The sequence below is a fragment of the Vulpes vulpes genome, chromosome 11 (assembly GCF_048418805.1).
Source record: "Vulpes vulpes isolate BD-2025 chromosome 11, VulVul3, whole genome shotgun sequence".
Classification (NCBI taxonomy): Eukaryota; Metazoa; Chordata; class Mammalia; order Carnivora; family Canidae; genus Vulpes; species Vulpes vulpes.
In genome coordinates, this window is record NC_132790.1 from 51,867,475 (window position 1) to 51,889,572 (window position 22,098).

The window sequence follows — 22,098 nt, forward strand, 5'->3', positions numbered from 1 at the left end:
CCACTAGGGGGGAAAGAGGCGATGAGAAAGACACTGGCTCAGGTGACTGAAATACAAAGTAAAACCAAAACAAAAATTCAATAATAAAAGCCTGAAGCAGGTCAGAAGAAGGAGAACACCTGGTTGGCTGGAAGTCTGGGAGTGGTTTCCCAAGGGTGTCAGGGAAACCTTCCCCCCAGGCTCCCCTTTCCCAATGTTCCCATGACCTCAGTGGTAATAACAATGTGTGGGGAGGTTTGTATCCATCCACTTCAGCAGTGGGGACTCAATGATTCCCATACAGCTGCAGCGCAACCTTTGTCTCCCATCCTGTAACCCGGCGCACCAGATCCCTGTGGATAAGCTGCCCAACCCTATGGCCTGCGGGGTTCACCCAACAACGCACAGCAACCACAGAGTGCGAGGGTTCACCACCAAAAAAGCAAGACAGGATCTGAAAACCAAGACCAACACCAAGTGACACTGGGCTGGCAGCCAAATGTCCCCATGGAGCTGGCGGACCTCCTATCTGAGGGCAGTGCTGCATGAACAGCAGCCAGACTTTGTGGTGGGGTCTGTTCTCTGTCAGTTCTAGTAATATGCTAACTCAATTTCATCAACACCAAGTTCTGGAAACTGAGCTTCCCCTAGCTCTCCATAAGTATGAACAGCTAGGGGTGTCATTTATCCACAAACCTACAGAAAGGACTTCCATTCCTGGGTTCACCTCCATGAGTCCCCCACCCCACCCCATACACGAGCATTGTCAGTCAAGACAGTAGCATCTCCTGTGACTGGTAGTTGTTGACAGCTGGAAGAACCAATCCTCTAACTGCTGGGGTCCACAGGGCCAAGGGAAGGCAGAGCAAGGCCCCCCATGCCCACGTCCCCTCTCTTCAGTATCTCAGCTGCTTTTCCGGAGTGGACAATCTTACTGTGCCGACAGCACCTGCCACTCTCACCCAATGCCAGGCTGGTGATTATTTGTGCTAATCACACAGACACATGAGGGTCCCTCCGAGGGCCAAGCTGTAAGAACTTTGAGCCATGGCCACCATCACCCATAGATCAAACCCTGGCTTCCTCCTTCATCAGCCCTTGAGGAAGCCAAGTAGACAGACAGCATTAGACAGGGAGCTAGGAGACAGGACCAGACCCTCTGCTCTGCCCCCAGCCCACCATGTGGCAAGTCCCCTGATGTCTCCAGGACTCAGTTTTCTTTCTCTTCTTTCCCCTATAGACCTCAGTTTTCTTATCTACAAAAAGAACAATTGTAGCCAAATTCCTAATCCTTTAGCTCTAAAATTCCAAGTGGTATATTCATCCCCATAAAAATATGCCAGATTTAATATCCAAAAGTTTTCGTTTTCAATATTTACAAAAATCACAGCTTTGCCAGTGTGGGAGACTCCATGATATATTTGATGGCTGCACTTCAGCTTTGGAGATCTCATGCCCTGCCTTCTCCCTATTCCTTGTCTTTCTTTGGCTTTGCACTCAGTAGACTGCCTCACCTCAGCTCAATGGGCACTGCCCCCGCCAGATGAAGACAACCAAATCAAATTTCTGACAGCACGGAGTTTTGATCAATTTAAAGCTGGCCAACACTGCCGCCTAGTGATGAATTCTGCATTTAACTTTATTTCATCATAAATCTAGTTTTTATTCCCTATCCCCCCATTTCACCCACTCCCCCCACCTCTCCTCCGTAACCATCAGTTTGTTCTCTATAATTAAGAGTCTGTTTCTTAGTTTTTCTCTATTTCTCTCTCTCTCTCTGTTTCCCCTTTGCTCATTTGTTTTTCTTAAGTTCTACATATGAAAAAGAAATTCCATAGGAGTGAAATTATGTGGTATTTGCCTTTCTCTGTCATAATTTACCTAGTATTATACTCTCCAGATCCATCTATGTTGTTGCAAATGACAAGATTTCATTCTTTTTTATGAGACATCTACATTTAATCTTAAAATTGCTTCCTCTCCTGTCTGGGAAACCTAATGTTTGTACTACAGGACAGGTAAACCAGAACACAATACATTCCTTGAGACCATGACGCCATCAAAGGAAGTCCAGGAGTATTTTCTGAATAATGAGACCCCTGAAACAGTCTTTGTCTCTTTAGTGAGTTCATAAACAAAAATTGATTGTGCCCAAGGCAGTGTGGCAGTCCTGAACTCAAGGGACAGATACTTTGGTTAAGGAGATGAAACGTCTGTTATAACAGAGAGGGGGCGGGGGGGGGGGGGGGGGGGAGAGAGAGAGAGAGAGAGAGAGAGAGAGAGAGAGAGAGACCCTGGTAGACCAGGGACATGAAATAATTTATTTAAAATCCTGATAAAGGGCAGCCCCAGTGGCGCAGCGGTTTAGCGCCACCTGCAGCCCAGGGCATGATCCTGGAGACCCTGGATCAAGTCCCACGTCAGGCTCTCTGCATGGAGCCTGCTTCTCCCTCTGCCTGTGTCTCTGCCTCTCTCTCTCTCTCTCTCTGCATCTCTATGAATAAATAAAGAAAATCTTAAAAAAAATAAAATCCTGATAAATTGGGGAAAGATAGGCTTCATGTCTTGGTCTATTTGGGCTGCTATAACAAGTTCTACCAATTGGGTGACTTCAACACAGAAGTTAATTTCTCATCGTTCTGGAGGCAAGGCAGTCCAAGACGAGGTGCCAGCAGATTCAGTGTCTGGTGGGGAGAACCCTTTTCTTCGCTCACAGTCATCATTTCACTGTGTCTTCACACGGTAGAAGGGGCGAGCAAGCACTCTGGGGTCTTTTCACAAGGGCACTAAACCCAGTCATGGAGGCTCCACCCTCATGACCTCAGCATCTCCCAAAGGTGCCAGCTCCTAATGACAGCACACTGGGGTTAGGATCTCAACACACTAGTTTTGGAGGCACACAAACATTTGGTCCATAACACCATGGTTGAGAGAAATCCTGAGGAGAGCCCCTGGCAGATGGAAGGCAAATGGTGGAATTTGGGGAAGAAACTACAGCCCAAACACAAATAGAGTGTGTTCTTAGAAATTAGAAATAATTCTAGAAAACTAGAAATGGAGAATGTACCATTGGTGAAGGAAATGAAACAAAAGTTGGTCAATCAGAAAAAAAGAAAAAAAAGCTGGAATGAGTAGGATAAGAAAGGAACAAGCAAGAATGGTAAATAAGAAAGTAAAACAGGATCAAGAGATATGTGTCCAAACATCACATCAGTAATAGCTATAATTAAGTAATCAAATTTCCCCCATTAAAGAGAAATTGTAGCACAAAGTCAAAAGTTTAGGAAATTTGCAAAAGAAGATGCAAGACTGTGCTGTGGAACACACACAGCTGAAGTTCCAGAGGAAACAATGAGAAGAGACAATATTCAGTGCATTAAAAGCTGCACATTTCCCAGAATTAATGAAAGACATACTCAGCCTCTGAAGTACACAAATTCTAAGCCAATTAAATAAAATGAAATCAACACCTATACAGATCATAGTTATACTGTCAGAAACAAAACGCGAGACAAGCCACAGGTCATAAAAACAGAAACAAAACGTGGATCACCCAGCAGGTGATTAGATTGACAGCTGGCATAGGTGAGGTATCTTTAAACTATTACCGGAAAAATAATTGTCAACTGTGAATAGTGTAGTTAGTGAAATCATTTTTCAAGAACAAGCACAAAGTACAAAACAAAAACTAATCAAGTTCTCCACTGTACTCCCTCACTAATGAATTACTTCAGGAGAAGTAATTAGCCCCAAAGGAAGACCTGAAATGCAAGAGGAGGGTGGGCAAGGAAACTGTTACACTTGTGGGTAAGTGGAAACAAGCATTTGCAATATAATTGTAATAAAAATATCTACTAGGTGAAGTTAATAATCAAGATGGAGACAAAATCCTGAACAACAGGGGTACAGAAGTGGATGGGAGTAGCATCCTGTGATCCTTCCAGTGGTTAAGAGTTTTCAATTTAAATAAATAGGACTGTTAGAATTTCTAGATTAACCACAAATAGAAACAGAATCTATAATTTTTAGTCTAGTAGCAGGGAAAATGGAATAAGAAAGTCGAAGCAATCTGAGATATGGAAAGAAAGGAGAGACAAGTTTAAAAGATTTAGAAAGAAAAGGTGGGAAATATTCTTAAACACACATAAAAATAAATTAGTGAAGATAAATTCAAAAAGGTCAATAAATATATTCTGCGCAAATGGAGTAAATTCTCTTGTTAAAGACAAAGATTGTTGGAATGGATAAAAAAATCCCAACTGGATACTTTTTCAAGAGATATACCTTAATGTAAAAGTATAAATATATGGAAAATTGATAGTGAAAGCATGGAAAATATTTACCAAATAAATATGAATTAAATATCAGACAAAATGGACAATAATTCAAAATAAGACAGGAGATAAAGATGGAAACTACATATGGTAAATGGTCACCAGGAAGATCCAGAAATTTATAACTTGTACACACTGGAAAATACAACTCCAAAAGCATAAAGTAAAAATTGACAGAAATACAAGGAGAAACAAACAAATAGACCCTCATAATTTTCAGACCATGTGTACACAATACCAAAACCATCTCCTTTCCTAACAATTGGGACAGTGACTAGATATCATTTAGACTTACAAAAATGGCTGTTTGATCGGATTCAAGCTTTGTTTACTGGATTCAGTAAAGCCAGTTTGGGTGCGCAGATGGAATTTTAGATCATAAGAGTTCTTTCAGATTCTATTCTACTTTCGTCACCACTGCAATATGGCCCCATCCTACCCCACCTGAGACCCTTGCGAGCTTGTGAGCACATGGCTTGGCTTGGGAGGAGATCCAGGGAAAGGAGAGGAGTGGTGTGGTCAAAGAGCAGGAGAGGGAAAAAGAAGAAGGGAATGCCACAGCAAGGTCCTTTCTCCAGCTTGTCACCCCTGTGGGTCACTGGCTGGGTCCCACCAAGACCTTCAAGTTGTTTTGTAGAATTCATGTTAGAGTTGCTCATCACAGAGGTGGAGAGGGGAACATTCATTCACAAGGTCTCCATCCCCCACTGGTCATAAGTTGTCACTTTTTGCACTTCCAACTCTCACAGGTGAAAGTACCAGGTAGGCTTCCAGAAGAATCCATACCTCAATGTCTGAGAAGCCCAGGTGGCAAGCAAGAGACATTCCATGCAGCAGCCAGACTTGCAAAGCCAGATTAAGAGATGTTCAAGATGTGCAGTGGGTTACAGGAGTATCTCAATCAGAAATTTCTTTTTTTTTTAAGATTTTATTTACTTATTCATGACAGACACAGAGAGAGAGGCAGAGACACAGGCAGAGGGAGAAGCAGGCTCCATGCATGGAACCTGACATGGGACTCGATCCCAGGACCCAGGATCACACCCTGGGCTGGTGACCCTAAACTGTTGAGCTACCCGGGCTGCCTTCAATCAGAAATTTCTTGAAAGCCTCTTCATTGTATTACTTGATAAAAAGAAGTGGATTTCTTCCCCACTACACACATGAACACACACTTCCTTGCAATATTGGGCTTGCACTGGTCATTTTTATGGAATGAAACCCCTCCACAGGTTCCCTACACGTTTTTAAAAAGTATCCCAGATCCCCAATTCCCACATTCAGCTGCATCCATAATCCCTTTACTCAGGATTTAATCCAACGTTACTCATTGTACAAAACGGAGAGTATGTTGAAGAGGGAAAGAGAAAAGAGGCAGTATAGGTGGCCTTGGGTGGAAAGGGGTGGAAGAGAAATCCCAAAATAGTAAATGAGGCTGAACCACGGGCTAGCAAGGTGGCTAAGGAGACAATTATGTGAACAGAAACATTTCAAAGGTAAGCAATCAACAAGGAGATTGCCACAGATGGTGAGTTAGAGGGTGAGTTGGAAAGATGAAGGTAGAAAAACAGAAATTCCTTCATGTTCCAGCGGTGAATTTAGATGGATACCAAGCTACAAGCAAGTTTATCAATGTGCTTGCCAACAGGTGGCACCAGTGTGTAAACTTGTGATGCCTAACTGGCTTTAGTGCTTTCCTGTCTTTCTTTCTTTCTTTCATTTCTTTCTTTCTTTTCTTTCTTTCTTTCTCTCTTTCTCTCTCTTTCTTTTAGTTCTTTCTTTTATTTATTTCTTTCTTTCTCTTTCTCTCTCTCTTTCTTTCTTCTTTCTTTCTTTCTTCTTTCTTTCTTTCTTTCTTTCTTTCTCTCTTTCTCTTTCTTTTAGTTCTTTCTTTTATTTCTTTCTTTCTCTCTTTCTCTCTCTCTTTCTTTCTCTTTCTTTCTTCTTTCTTTCTTTCTTTCTTTTTTCTTTCTTTCTTTTCTTTCTTTTCTTTCTTTCTTTCTCTATTTCTTTCTCTCTCTCTTTTTCTCTTTCTTTCTTCTTTCTTTCTCTCTCTCTTTTTCTCTTTCTTTCTTTCTTTCTTCTTTCTTTCTTTCTTCTTTATTTCTTTCAATGGAAGGAAGAGGGGGGAAAAGGCAGTCAGCCTAGGATGAACTTTCAAGGAGAGAGGTGTCCAAAAAAGTCAGAATAGTGCCATGGGTACCTACGAGTTTCCTCCTGGCAGATAACTGATATGGAAGTACTTCAGAGTGATGGACAAAGCCCTTTAATATGGAGAAGGGTTTCTGAAAGGGCAGCTTTCGTTTTTTTTGTATATTTTTTTTATTGGAGTTCAATTTGCCAACATATAGAATAACACCCAGTGCTCATCCTGTCAAGTGCCAACCTCAGTGCCCGTCATCCAGTCACCCCCACCTCCCTTTCCACCACCCCTTGTTCGTTTCCCAGAGTTAGAAGTCTCTCATGTTCTGTCCCCCTCACTGATATTTCCCACTTATTTTCTCTCCTTTCCCCTTTATTCCCTGAAAGGGCAGATTTCCACATCTCTACATTACACATAGATGTCATGAATATCATTTTACTGTCATCCAACAGGTACCAGATGTGGGAAAGAATACAACAAACCTGGGAGAGGTGGATGCTTTCATTCTAAGGTTGTTGAAGTTTTGCATATCTGAGAGGTCCTCAAGTGGAGAGTCTGGAAGGGGGATCATCAGTGATTACAAAGGGACATTGGCATGCTTATTTGGACAGCACAAAGCTGCATGAGAAATTTCCCAGAGGAAAATTCGGCAGCCTTAGAGGGTGTAGCTAAAGGTGATCATGCACCAAAACGGGGTTTGAAGCAGCTTGTGTGTTATCTGATAAAATTCTATAAATAGGGGCTATCTATGAGCCCAAGTTAAAATGGGGAGATAGAGTATTTCACACAATTCTTGGGGAGACTTATGTTCCTAGAGCTACTAGAGAAATCACTACACCCATTATAAACCCTTGTGATCACTACACTCTTCACATTCCCAAGATTCTGAAACACTTTGCAGCCCCTACTCAGTGTCCAAAGTGAGGCCAAAGAATCTCAAAAGCAATTTCAAGATGAATGGCCCAGAGTTCATTGGCTTCCATTGTATGCCCAGCATGAGCTCATCAGTATGGAAATACAGAGCAGAAAGTCTAACTCTTTCAAACTTTAAAGCACTTAAGTTTTGAATTCCTAGGACATCACCTGCCAAGAGTTTCTAAATGCCTGAGTAGATGGGAAGTGATTTATTCTCTTCCTTCCCAGATCATACATTGCCTTGTCCACAAATTTAACCTCCTCAAAGGATTTGAAAAACAGTTAGCATACTCACCTACCTCCAAAATACGTGCCTTCCAACATAAGTTTCCTTTATTTTAAAAAATTGTTGGGTCATCTGGCTGGTTCAGTCGGTGGAGCATGAGGCTCTTGATCTCAGGGTTGTTAGTTTGAGACCCATGTGAGATATAGAGATTACTTAAAAATAAAATCTCAAAAAAACCATTGTTATCAAATAATTATATGTCCTTGTTTAAAAACTCAAATAATGGAGGAGGATGTATAACAGGTAGCAGGCACCCCTGCCCTCCTCTCTCCCACCCTCCACCTTTCTATTCAGCCACCCTTCTAATCCTTTCAGCTGCTCATATCAGGGATATTACTGTATAACCTGAAATCTGATCACAAAGATACATTAAACGCACCCAAACTGAGAGAGCATCTTATAAAATAATGGATCTGTGTGCTTCAAAAATATCAACGTCATGAAAGACAAAGAAAGGCTGAGGAATGTTCCAGATTGGAGGTACATGACAACTAAATGTAATTTGTGATTCTAGATGGATTCTGTACGGAAAAAGGAAATTGCTGTAAAAGACATTATTGAACCAATTGTCAAAATTGAAATGTGGCTGGAGGATTAGATAAGAGGCTTGTGTCCAGACTTAGAAATCTGGTTTTTTTTTTTTTTTCAGATTTAGCATATTATAACCATACAGCCTTGTATTAGAAAAAATGTCATATTCACATTAGAATATTGTATTTAATATTGTATCTAATTGATACTATATTGTATTAGAACTACTGTATTCTATTCAGGTTTAGAATATTGTGTTCATTTTCAAAGTGTTGAATCAGATTTTCTGAAGTTTGTATCTACTCAAGTATGTAAAAGAATGTTCTTATTCTTAGGAAATACACACAACTTTAAGAAATAAAGAAGCAGGTACAGCTACAGTGGAAAAGAGTATGGAAGTTCTTTAAAAGACTAAAAATGTGTGGGAAATATCAGAAAGGGAGACAGAACATAAAGACTCCTAACTCTGGAAAACGAACTAGGGGTGATGGAAGGGGAGGAGGGCGGGGGGTGGGGGTGAATGGGTGACGGGCACTGAGGGGGGCACTTGACGGGATGAGCACTGAGTGTTATTCTGTATGTTGGCAAATTGAACACCAATAAAAAATAAATTTATTATTAAAAAAAGATTAAAAATAAAAAAATAATAAAATAAAATAAAATAAATAGAACTACCCTATGATCCAGAAATTCCACTTCTGGGGATAGATCCAAAGGAAATGAAATCAGCACCTTGAGATATCTGCACCCCTAGCTGTCTATTGACAGATGAATAGATAAACCCCTCGCTGTCTACTGACAGATGAATAGATAAAGAAAGTGAGATATATACATATAATAAATATATGAGATAAATATATAATATATATTTTTAATGAATACATAATGGATATTATTCAGTCACAAAAAAAAAAAAAAAAAAAAAAAGGAAATCCTACCATTTGCGACAACATGGATGGAACTTGAGGGTTTTACGCTAAATGAAGTAAGTCAGGCAGACTGTTGGGAGAGGGTCATCCAGGGGATATGACTACCGGTTCGCCCATGAGCTGGACCCTGGTAATCAGAGGATCTTCACCGCCTCCCCTGTTCTTTAAATGTGCATTCCACTTGCCTTTCCACTTCCAGAGGCTTCCCTAAGGATACAACCTTGAGAAAGTGAACGTAGTCCTGAAACCATCTTTACAGTATATGTCACTGAACCCACTTAAGACTTCTGTAAAAACTTTTAAGATCTGGCAGGCAGGTGCAGAGATCTACTTGTCTCACTGCCACCCAAGACAAGCCTCATACATAAGTTTCTTTCACGTATTAAGAACTGTCACCTCCCAACGTGGAGTCCCTGCCTCTTTTTTCCATCTCTCCCTATGCTCTGCATACAGTTGCCAATTCCAGAGGTTTCAAATTTCCCCTAGGAAGTTCCAGAGGAGCTTGCAAACCAACACAGAGAAAGACAAATACTACATGATCTCACTTATGTGTGGAATCAGAAAACATGAAATCCATACAAACAGAGAGTAGAATGGTGATTGCCAGGGCAGAGGAGTGGAGGAAACTGGTAGGTATCATTCAAAAGGTACAAACTGTCAGTTCTAAGATAAATTCTGGGGATCTAAGGTACAGCGGGGTGACCATAGTCATCAATACCATAGTGCATACTTGAGAGTAGCTACGAGAGTAGCATTTTAATATTCTCACCCTAACAACAACAAATGGTGAAGGATGTGGTAACTCATCTGTTGTAAACAATTTGCAATATGTACACGTATCAAATCATCAGATTGTATACCTTACACAATGGCCTATGTCAAATATATCTCAATGAGGCTTGAAAAAGAGAGACAAAAGGGCAGATTACATATGCAACTACCTCTTAAATGGCTCAGAAATATATACATTGTGTGTGGATAGTTTATTATGTTTATTCTGCTAAGCAAAAGGAAACAACACTGGTTTCTATATTTTGTTCTTCTGTCATTTCTGGAACTATCTCCTGAGTTCATGTACATTTCTCATGTGCTGCTGTGCTGCCTCCTGTTGCTGAAAGCCAGCTGGGAATGTGAATCTGGGAATGTGACATATTATGAATCCTTCCAAATTGGCCTTCTTAAAATTATAATTTTTAAAAATCTCCTTTTGAGCTTCTACAGCCACATTTCAGCCAGCAAACAATTTTGAAAGCTGGAAATGATTCAGTCTTGTTGTCAGTCTGTGGTCAGATTTCATTTTGACCTGCTGTGTGATTTCAGGAAGGGTGTAAGAAGGTATGGGTAAACGCCTGCTTGTTTCTTTATTGTCATATTGGCACTTTGCAGAACCAAACAGGAGATGCAGGCAAAGTGCAAATTTTTCATCATAAAAAGTTTCACACTGTGTTTTCAAAAGTCCAGGGCGAATTTAGATCTAAATTGAAAAACGAAGTATTACTATTTTAATAATGTTAGCAAATTTATCTTATTTTTACATATTAATTTTATGAAACTTAGAAAATATGAGAAAAGACCAAAAGTCTGTCCTACTTTGTTCCTGGAGCTCTTCCTGAATCTTACTTACAGAGCATTCCAGTAGGTTACTATTCCCTCCTGTACTTAGTCAATCCAATGTTGTTAAATAATGGTGTAAATATTCTCATTTAAGTCTTGATATTAATAAGAATGCCAATAGTAGTCATATAATAGGTAATATTTATTTTGATTTTTCTCTGCTATGTCAGAAGCCGAGCTGAGTACATTACTCATGTCCTCTTATCTAACTTTCTGGGGAAATGAGAGTGTTCTATAATTATCCCCATTTTATGATTGAAAAAACTGAGAGATCAGAAAGGTTACATAACGCATCCACAGTTACAAAAGGTAACAGAGCCACCTCAAAGACTGTGCTTATATATGTATGTATATATATGTATATATATATATACACTTTTACATATATATGCATTATAAAACATTAAGATGCTGTTTTTGAAATAAGTATCCTTCTAGTCCTACTTTTTAAGTTTTTTTTAAAAATAGATATTTATATTTGTTGAATGAATGTTATGATTCATTGTTTGAGTCGTTAGTAAAATGTTTAAATAATTTTCTTTCAATGTGTGGGAAATATCAGAAAGGGAGACAGAACGTAAAGACTCCTAACTCTGGGAAACGAACTAGGGGTGGTGGAAGGGGAGGAGGGTGGGGGGTGGGGGAGAATGGGTGACGGGCACTGAGGGGGGACACTTGACGGGATGAGCACTGGGTGTTTTTCTGTATGTTGGTAAATTGAACACCAATAAAAATTAATTTATTTAAAAATAAATAAATAAATAATTTTCTTTCACAATATTAAATTAAATTATCTTTGCATAACCAAAATCTCTTAGTCAGTGATTTTTCAAATTTTATGCTTATTCTGGAGTCAATGGTAGTAATATATATTTTTTCCAGAAAATGTGTCCATCTGTGGGAGTTTTAAAACATACCGATATACTTTCCAGTTATGAATAGTATTTTCTTACATATTTGAAATGTATACATTACTGGTTCTGGTCTCTTTCTCCTTTGCCTCTTCCTGTTTTCTTTTTTCTTTATAATGTTGCACAGAAATTTGTCCACTGTATATATTTTTTAAGATTTTTATTTATTTATTCATGAGAGACACAGGGAGAGAGAGAGGCAGAGACACAGGCAGAGGGAGAAGCAGGCTCCATGCAGGGAACCCGATGTGGGACTCGTCCCAGGACTCCAGGATCACGCCCTGGGCTGAAGGCGGCACTAAACTGCTGAGCCACCCGGGCTGCCCTGTCCACTTTATATTTTTGTATAAAACAAGTTGTGTTTATTTTATTTTCATTCTGTTTAACGTATTTGTTTATTTCTACTTCTATCTTTTTTTCCATTTACTTAAGTTTCTTTTTCTCACCAACATTTCATTAATACCTCACTACATAAGTAAGTAAGTCTATTTTTACCATTTTTAGCAGCTGGATAAATTTTATTTCATGAGTGTGATGCATATAAGTTGCACAAGTTACTATCTCCCTCCCCCAAATGCAACTCTGGATAAACTAAGCAAGAGAGATGGAAGCAAGAATCTTATAACCAGCTGTGAGGCAGAAGAAGGTCCAGAACAAGCATGGCCACTTGGCTCAGGACCTGGTCTGCTGCCTCTAATCAGGAAAGGTAAAAATAGAATTAATTTCTAGAGTCGTTTACCAACAACACCTGCTCTTTGCCCTTTAGGCTCAGGATTCAGCAATGATCTCTATGAGCCAGAATGAATAAAAGAAGGTAATGCTTATGGTTCTGTTTCTATAGTAAAAATAGATGAACTTTGGGGCACCTGGTGGCTCAGTCAGTTAGGCATCTGCCTTTTGCTCAGGTCATGATCCCGGAGTCCTGGGATTGAGCTCTGAGTCTGGCTCACTGTTTGGCAGGGAGTCTGCTTCTTCCTCTGCCCCTCTCCTGCTCTCCCCCACTCATTCTCTCTGACATAAATAAATAAAATCTTTTTAAAAAGAGAAAATAATAGGTGACATTTACTTCTCACAATAGTGTGGAACTAGCTAGGATGAGATAGACTGAAGGAAGGAAGCCTCTGTTTTCTCATCTGGAGATATGGGAGGAGCAGGCCCAGCCTGACTGCACCAAGTTCTAGAGAAAGCCTCTCAAATGGGGGATCCCCACTTTCCTTCCTCCTTTGCCTTCTTCACGAAGGTTCACATTTCTGCCTTAACTGAATCTAATCTGAACTTGAACTGTAAAAGGTGAATTAGGGGAATCTGGGTGGCTCAGTTGGTTAAGCATCCAACTCTTGATTTCTACTCAGGACATGATCTCAGTATAATGAGATAATGGGATTCTCATTCTCCCTCTCCTTCTGCCCTTCACCTCCCTCATTCTTGGGTGCATGCACACTCTCTATCTCTAAAAATAAAATAAACAAAACAAAACAAAATAAAATAGGTGAGTTAGACCTGGCTATCACCCAACGGTAGTTTACAAAGCTACACATGATATGTGCTACAGCCTGAAGATGTTCTGAGATTAAAAAGGGCCAAAGGCGTGGGGAAGGAACTTCATTAGGGGATCAGTGATAGTAGAGTTGTATAAACATGTAACAGAAGGAGAACCCTGAGAAGCAAACACACAGCACAACATTTATTCTTAAATAATAAATAAATAGCAAAAGAATACAGGGAAGGAAACATTCATGAAATCCAATCACTAAAGTGCTTTCAAATATAAATTTTAAAAGACCAAGAAGCCTCATCTGACCTTAAAACACTGCTTATAGGTATTGAACAATTATTTAAACATGGTCCCATGCTATTTCAGAAGGAAAGGGAAAGTATGGCTTTCTTTCTTGTTTATGAGTTCCAATATATACAGCCTATGAAATGACACTTGGGGTAATGCAAAAGTATTGCCGAACAAGAAAACTGAAATGTCCAAAGCCAACTTTTAAGATAAAAATACTATAATTCATTTATATGTCTGGGGTCTTTGTTATTTATAAAGACATCTGATTCTCTGGAGGTTAAATAAATTTATATTTTCAAATTCAGAGTGAGGACATCAGACTTCACCTATTAATCTGCACAGTATATTGAGCCAAATCGCAGATGAAGTCCAGCAGTAAACATGCTTTTTGAACTTTCAATCCTCCCTTCTCATGTTCTACAAAAGAAAAGTAAAATTTTACATGAAGTTAGCTGGTTCAGGTGACTTTAAGGAATGGTTTCCATTCTAGAGTGAGATGGTATTTTCTGTAAGTCACCACTTTGTCTTCTTAAAGCAAGTGGTATTGCATTGTATCCTGACCCTGGAAGAAGAAAATCCAGCTGAGAGTTCTGGTCTTAGACAACTTTTGTCTCGTGGAAAATGTCTTGAGGGATGAGTGCAATGCCAGCCTTTGAGGGTGGGTACTGTGGTCTCCTCAGGCTTCCACCTTTCCTGGCTGGAACCCCTCCAGCCCCAAGGAGTCTGAGCATCCTTGGGCACTGGCAGCCTGGTGTGCTTTCTTGGTCTCCTGCCGGGCAGAGCTGGAGAGATCCATGGCCACATCTTCCAAGCTGTTCTCAGGGCTGGCTTCATCTGAGCCTTTCTGGGATCCTGCCTGTCCTGGGCTAGAACCTTCCTGGAAGTGCTCTGAGTCCCAGAGTCCTGCCAGCTTTTCTTCATTTCCTGATTTCCTTATCATCCCTGTGGATTTTTTATGCATCCCTTGCAAAAAATGAAAAGAAAAAATAAGAATAGGTATTTCCAAATTCAGCAATTTTGTAAATCTCTTCCTTGTCATTGTTCTCTAAATCCCATTAGAAGTATCTTCATCGGTGCCTGTTTCCAGGGCCTCTAGAGGAGCCAGATAGGTAACTACCCCCACTTGGGGTTGAAGTCTGATTATCTGCCTGTGGGGTGCAGCTTTCAAAGGTGCCTTGTTTGGGTATTGTAGTGATTTTTTAAATGTAATTGCTGCCAATGTTTTAAAATCAGGAGATCGCACATCAAAAGCCAGACTTCCAGCTTGTGTGAAAGTAAAGATGTCTGGCAACACTGGGCCACAGGTCTGCAGATACCAGTAAGCACAGACATCTCACACCTAACCTGCGTGTGGAAGTTCAGAAGGGTAGGCTTGGTTCCCTGCCCAAAATTCTGTCTCTTCAGTCTCTGAAGGCAAAGTCAAGACCATATCCATAATTGGTATCTCTAGTGACTGCACAGCAAATGACTGGTAGGTTCTTAAAAATGTCTGCTAAACAAAAAAACTCCCCCCACCAACCTACAAGCGCACTCACACACACACACACACACACACACACACACACACACACATACACACCTAACTCTAATCTCTCACCCTACCCCAGGTGCTATCTTGGACTCATTCCTCCAAGATGTGATCCCTGCTCATTAGTCTCTAGTAACAGCAAACAGAAAATCCAGAATGTCCAGCCCCAGAGCTTAAGCCTCACCCATGTAGACTGTTCTAGCAACAAAAGTCTAAAAGACAGAAAAGCAGGTTGTTAATGGCAGAACCAGGACCCAAACCCTGGATCTCCTGACTCTAGTATGTAGGGGGTTAATCACCTACAAGTTTCACTGCTTAGCACTGTCCTCATTCTTATTATCATGAGCTCTAAATCATATGGTTCCCAAAAGTTGTAACCACACTCAACATTTGGGAAATATATTTCACATATTACAAGTATATCATTCCACTCTTAGAACCAAGGCCTGGTGTGACCTTTCCACACACTGTCTACACAGTGCAAATAAAAAACAAGTCAACTGACCATAGTTCAATCCCGTGAATTAATTAAAATCAATGTGATATTTTGGGCCCAAATCTGAGTAAATTTATATTGATTGGATTTAGCAAATGGCTGCCCTTCATGGGAACCCTGGCCCCTCCCCCAGCAACTCTGGCCATTTTGCTGGCTGCAGGGCCCTCTTCCTTACCCAAGAGCCAGGGTGCACAGGAACCAATCAGGCCACCCTCAGTGGAGTTAAGGACGGAGTCTGGCAGTGGGATGCAGTGTCGCACCATGGCCCCATAAAGCCCATACTCGGCCATCACGCTGCTGCCACCCCAGCGCTTCTCCCGCTTCCGCCACTTGGCCCTCCGGTTTTGAAACCAGACCTGATGTGAGGCAGGACAGGAAGCAGAAGAGTATACAGGAGGAGACACAGTAAAGAGGAAGCTCCTAGGTGTCCCTGAGCAAGGAGTTCTAAGAACAGCCAACTATCCATTCAAGTCCCAGACCTTACAGAAGCTGTGTCTACCAGTCACTCAAAACCCACAGGGACTTGTCATTGTGAAGATAATGTGCAATCGGTCTCCACTGAGGTTTTCCATAAAGCCAGAAAAAACAAAAATAAAATCAAAGCATTCTTTCCCACATTGTGTAAGAAAGTGGACTACTATGCTTCATGATTTTTCTCATTGATTGGAAAGAGTTCATACTGGCATTGGTCCCTTGTAATCTTAGGTTGTTGGTTTGTTGGTAATATTTCTCTTTGAAAATACTATCTTAATAAAGAAATAATGTGGAATATTGATTAGCTGTTAAAAAAGAGTTGGTGGGGGATCCCTGGGTGGCGCAGCGGTTTAGCGCCTGCCTTTGGCCCAGGGCGCGATCCTGGAGACCCGGGATCGAATCCCACGTCGGGCTCCCAGTGCATGGAGCCTGCTTCTGTCTCTGCCTCTCTCTCTCTCTCTCTCTCTCTCTCTCTGTGTGTGTGTAACTATCATAAATTAAAAAAAAAAAAGAGCTGGTGGCATTATCTTTTGACCTGGAGAAATGTCCAAGATGTCTTGTCAAGCAAAGAGGCTAAGAAGCCTAACACAATACCTTCTTGTAAAAACAAAGAACAAAATTCTGTGTCAGTATACATATATCTATAGATATAGATATAGATATAGATATAGATATAGATATAGATATAGATATAGATATAAACATATTCAGGGCCAATTATATATGACATGGAGATGGTTACAACTTTAAAGAATTAATTAACAAAGGAAAAAAGACATGCAGGGTACAGGGGATATCTTCTTGGAATAAACATACAGAATGAGTCTAGCATTGTGGTACCCTCAGCTAGGTGAGCCTCAGTTCGTGTGTCAAGGGAAACATGCTGGGCTGTTCAGAGGTAGCTGTGCGTATGTGAAAAAAACACGTTCTCTGTGATATCTTTGGGATAGAGAAAGGGGACCCCAGACACCTGTATTCGGTCTTCAGGGAGCTCAGTTTTCACGGCCAGCATTTCCCGGGCATACACATCAGGGTAGTGGGCCTCGCTGAATGCCTTCTCCAGCTCTTCCAGCTGGTGGGCAGTGAAAACAGTCCTGTAGGGAGACCCGAAGCACACACATCAGTGCATGTCCACAGGAGGCTGCCAGGCTTCCCAGACATAGAAGACCCTGGGCCTGCCTTTCCACACCCTAAAAGTCCACCTCATGATAACTGGATATCTCACCTCTGAATGATTAGCCTCTGGAAAGTCCAGAAGTTTGCTTCAAACAAAACAGAGTTCTTTAGCATATTTTCCCTCCTTGATGAATTCTATCAACTAATTCTAAGAAGGTCTATTTTAAAGGTACACAACCTTGTGTCTCTAAAATGCTGGAAATAAAATAAAATAAAATTAAATTAAATTAAATTAAACTAAAAAATAAAATGCTAGAAAGATTATCCTGTAGCCTCCTGTGAATAGCAGAATTATGTTCCCAAATTGCTGCTGTGTGTCAGCCAGGAGGCCACAGGGCCTTGCCTTAATGCAGCACCAAAGGTTCTCAGAGTCTGTGTCCTAAGCAAAGGGTCAGGAAAGACAATCTAGCTGTATACCTATGCCGCCGCTTCTTCCTCTTGCCACAAGATGGGGACACCTTCAGGCCACTCCTGTCCTCAGATGGGCTGTCCTCATCTGTTAGCACAGGGGAGAGAGAAGACTTTAAAGGTGACCACATTATCTTTTATTTTTTAAAAAAACTATTTTTAAAGGTGAGCATATTTTTCAGGGCACCTGGGTGGCACAATCAGTTGAGCCCCTGATTCTTGGTTTCACCTCAGGTTATGATCCAAGGGTTGTGAGATCGAGCCCCATGTTGGGCTCTTCGGTCAATGTGGAGTCTGCCTGATATTCTCTCTCTCTCTCTTGCTTGTGTTCTTTCTCTCAAGTAAATAAATAAATCTTTTTAAAAAGTGAGCAGAAAAAAAATAAAAATAAAAAGTGAGCAGATTTTTCACTTTCTTCTCTGGATTTCAATATGAGGACTGAAGTTATGATGTGTTGGGGAATGTGACTATTTAATAATACATGCTAGCATTTTTAGCACTCAGTATATTCCAGGCATTCTGCTTAGCATTGTCCGTGCATTATTGCAGTTATCCTTCATAAAATAAAAAGAACTCCACAGTAGCTGCTAGTATTATCCTATTTTTACAGATGAGGAAGCTAAGGTACAGAGGGATTAAGTAACTTGCCCAAGATCACACAGGTTGTATGTGGTGAGGTTGGGATCCAAACCTAGATTCCTTGAAGCTTCATAGCATTCTCTATCCCACTTAGCTTCCCGCTCCCAAATTCATTCACCTCCTTCCACCTGCAACCCCTCATCTTAACAAATACACCAACATTTCTCTAAGCAGGGTGGGAGTTGAGGTTTGACATCACAACCCTTGTCAGAACTGCACTCCCTGCCCGGCTGTACCAATTCTGAGTCTCTGGGAGGGGATCCAGGAAACTCACTCTTGACAAGATCTAGTCATATTTTGCCTTTCATTTTATCAGTGCTCACAGAGGAAGGAACCCATCCTATGAGGGCAGTTTCTGCATTTTTAGTGAAATTACTAATAGAAGGGTTCATTTTCTCTTACACAGAGACTCCTGAATAAACATTTTTTTAAGTAGAGTAAAAGTTTGCTTGCCTGCTGATCCGACATGCTTACTTTTACTAGCAGTGGAGACTCAATATACCCTCTTTTTGCCTTGGCTGCCTGGATGCTCAGCTCTAGGTTCTACAATATAGTTTCTCCGTCCACGTTTTCTTGTATAATTCTCCTTTTTCTTTCATCCACGAGCCCAAAACCTCTCAATTTCTTTGACTTTGCTCTTTGCAAAGTCTTCATGGCCTCCTTCTCTTTCCCCATAACCCGCCTCGACGTCTTTGAGGAAATAGCTGGGGTCGGAACGAAATGCTGAGCAGAGCGCAATGAGACTGGCGAGGCTGCTTCCTCTCACGTGTGCGGAGGAGGGAGGGCAGCGCGAAGTGGAAGCGCAGTACCGACTCCCCCTTTCAGCACCCCAGAAGGCGGACAGTTCCAGCCTCCGGCCGCCCTGCTTTTCCATCTGTGGATCCAGCCTGGCTCTGAGCGCTGCGAGCTCCTGGATGCTGTGCTGGTGAGAAACGAGCACGCCCCGGCCTCCCCGACCTATGCCCTCAGGAGACCTGCTTGGTCGCCGAGACCCCCGGGGTAGGTCCAGAACTGGGGGGTGGTGATATTCGTTGTGCTCCGGTGAACCCGGAGGGGAGGCAGGGATTTGGGGAGAGACAAGGGGCAGGGGGCAAGGCCGAGAGAACACGCCTCCCTGGACGGGGCCACGCTCTGGGGTCCCGACGTCCCTTAGATCCGGGATGCTAGGCACCGGGGCTCAGTGAGTTACCCCTACACGGCCCCAAGCCGAGCAAACAGGAGCAAGACCCAGATGGGCTGGCCTGATTACCGGACGTCAAGACGCTCTCGCTTGTCTTCTGGCTGCTGAGCGTGGCGGGCGGGCGACCTGGAGCTTGCGGCGCAGCAGACTCGGGCGCCGCGGGTGGCAGGAGCGGCACGTCGGCTAGGAGCAGGCAGGGCGCCCGAGCGGCCGCAGGAGGCTGCGCGCCGAAGCCGCAGAGAAGGCCGAGCCCCAGGGGGAGGGCCCCGCGCACCAGGCAGGCGCCCCCGAGACCTGGGCCCGTGCAGGGTGCGGCCGCGGAGGCTTCGCAAGCCGATCCTGCACCGGGGGCAGGCGCAGGCACCTCAGCCTCCAGGCCCAGCAGGTCGGTGATGGCGAAGCCGCGGGGGCGCGAGCCGCTGGGGGAGCCGCCGGGCACTAGTGCCCTGCTCCTGGAGCGCCCGTCGGAAAGCGCGGCCCTGTAGGTCATTACTTCTCAGTCGGCGAGGCCGGACCTTCTCCAGGTCACGTTTGCAGAGTGGCGCAGCTCAGAGGATGCTTTATACTCCTGGACCGGCCGTCGGGCGCGGAAGGCCAGGAGGGCTCCAATCAGTGGGGCTCGGACGCTGCGAGATGGGGACGCCACCAGTTTCCCTCCCCCAAGTCGCCGCCCTCCCAGCTGCAGTCCCCTCAATCACCTCCTTCTCTCTCCCATCCAGCTGTCCTCCTGCCCACTCCCCAGCCACCCTCCCCCGACACACACACCCTTCTCCATGAGAGGAAAGGAGGAAGGGGACGACCCTGCTATCTGCAGGTTTCTCTAAAAGCCGCATATTTCAGGCCGCGGTGTGGTCTTCCTTATCCTTCCAGATTGTCTAGAAGAAGTCCTGATCACAGCTGCTCCAGAGCCTCCTCCCAAGATCCAGTTACCCATTAAGCCTCCTGGCACCTGGCTGGTTCAATCAAGGGAGCATGCAACTCTTGATCTTGAGTCCTCAGTTCATCCCCAGGTGGGGTGTGGACATTCCTTAAACAAATAAAACTTTAAATATATATTTTTAAAAAAGGACTAGGACCTCGATCCCAGCCACACCTACCACTAATGTGAGGCAGGCCAGCCCTCCAACTCCACCCCCAGAGCCAAGGCTTCCCTGAAAATCTCCAAGGGGAATGGAGTGGAAAATGTTTATTTAATCCATTCCCACTCTACCTGCAGCCAAAGTCACCCCCAGCTCCCTAACAGCTGAGCTGTAATGGGTGCAAAACTCACAAGAGCTTGGGGAAGGAGAAGTAGAGAGAGAGACAGATTGTATAGTGGACCAGGCTAAGACCACCGGGTAGAGTGCTTGGCTTAGCAAACAAAAGTACTGGAGGTCCAGTGAAATTTGAATTTCAGACAAACAATGAATATATTTTTAGTATAAGAATGTATCAATATTTCATTTGGCAATTTTAAATCGGGTGGGAGTAAATTGGAACCTAAGAACTGTCTCCTGGGAGGCACCCGTATTCACGGAGGCAAACAAATTACTGTCAGATTTTATGATTATTCAGAGAAAACCTGATTTTCCTGTGAAACTCCCTAATTTGTTAAAGTTGGCGCCAAACAAAGCACATAAGTAAACCACTCCTGGCTCAGGCTCACACGCCAGAATTTTGAGTCCACCCAACCCGAATCGCTGGAAAACCTGAGCCCACCCTTCCCAAACAGAATCCTGGAAATAGAATCTCCTCAGTCCCTCCCCTTGAACCGGGCGGCTTGAGGTCACCTAGCGAGGGAGGTGGCAACTCCCAGCCCACCTGGACTCTGCTTGGCTCCCTGCGCGCGCTGGAGAGGAGCGCGAGCGCGGAAAAGTGGGTCTCCGGCTCGCTGCACCTTTGCGCGGCTCCTCGGGTAAACATGCAGATTACAAGAGGGGCTTCCGATAAAGATAATTGCAGCAGGCTGCGCATTAACTTTCCATTATTAAAGGAGGACCCAACTCTCCCCTCCCAACACAAGCTGTTTCTGGTATTAGCAAAACAATACGTTTCCTTTGGGATAATTGTCATTTGAATCGCTCGGGGTGGGGGGCGGCTTTACGTGCCTGCGTCTTTCTTGGCTCCGCCGGGAATTTCTCCCCAAATCCATCTCTGGGTTTGAAGGAGGTATTGGTGGTCCAGGACCCAGCCAAGGTGCTCTAGCTCTCTGTCCCGCAAAATAGTCGTTTGTAATTAAGAATTTGGGACCACAGTTTAGAAAGGCACCTAACGATCCACACATTTTGCAGACCAAGCCCGGGGTAGACAGGCGGGACCATCTGCCCGAGCAGGGTCACTCGCAAGGAGAGGGTCGCACGGAAGCTGGAGCGGACGCTCGCGCCTGCAGCCTGCTGTGTCAGCGTCCCCTCGCCTACGCTAGGATCTTGAAGTCTCCGTCCCCTACCGCTGCCAGGGCAGGCAGGTGATCCCGAGAGGACCGGCCTCGAGTGGATGGCCTGGAATCCGGAGGGACCAAAAGGCCAGGCGGGAGGAGCCCCACTTCGGTCACTCCGCACGGGGGCCGCCGCACGGAGCCAAGCACACTGGTTAACAACCGCTTCGGAAGGATCTTACAAAACCTCTTTTGCAGATGAGAAAAACTGGGGCTTATTCCCCCCGGTCACACCAGACACGGATGGAGAAACCGGGAAAGCGAAGCTGAAAGAAAGCAGAAGGAGCCGGCATTGGAGCTCCAAGCGGAGCCTGCAATTCCTGCTCCCGAGCGTCCCTAACGCCTCCTCCGCTCCA

At 43.4% G+C, this 22,098-nt stretch overlaps 1 protein-coding gene across 2 annotated transcripts in view; it reads right to left on the reverse strand.

The window, feature by feature from the left end:
- Nucleotides 1-13,300: 13,300 nt before the first annotated feature.
- VSX1 (visual system homeobox 1) overlaps nt 13,301-22,098 on the reverse strand; it is a 117,818-nt gene continuing 109,020 nt past the window's right edge. Inside the window, exons 2-6 of one of the 2 annotated variants that reach the window (XM_026016411.2) lie at nt 19,399-22,008; nt 17,520-17,598; nt 16,897-17,020; nt 15,628-15,808; nt 13,301-14,391 (exon numbers count right to left, since the gene is read on the reverse strand). In XM_026016411.2, coding sequence (XP_025872196.1) covers nt 14,105-14,391; nt 15,628-15,808; nt 16,897-17,020; nt 17,520-17,598; nt 19,399-19,819 — 1,092 coding nt within the window. In that variant the 5' untranslated portion in view covers nt 19,820-22,008 and the 3' untranslated portion in view covers nt 13,301-14,104. The remainder of the gene's footprint in view (nt 14,392-15,627; nt 15,809-16,896; nt 17,021-17,519; nt 17,599-19,398; nt 22,009-22,098) is intronic. The other variant, XM_072727394.1, reaches the window with a different exon arrangement.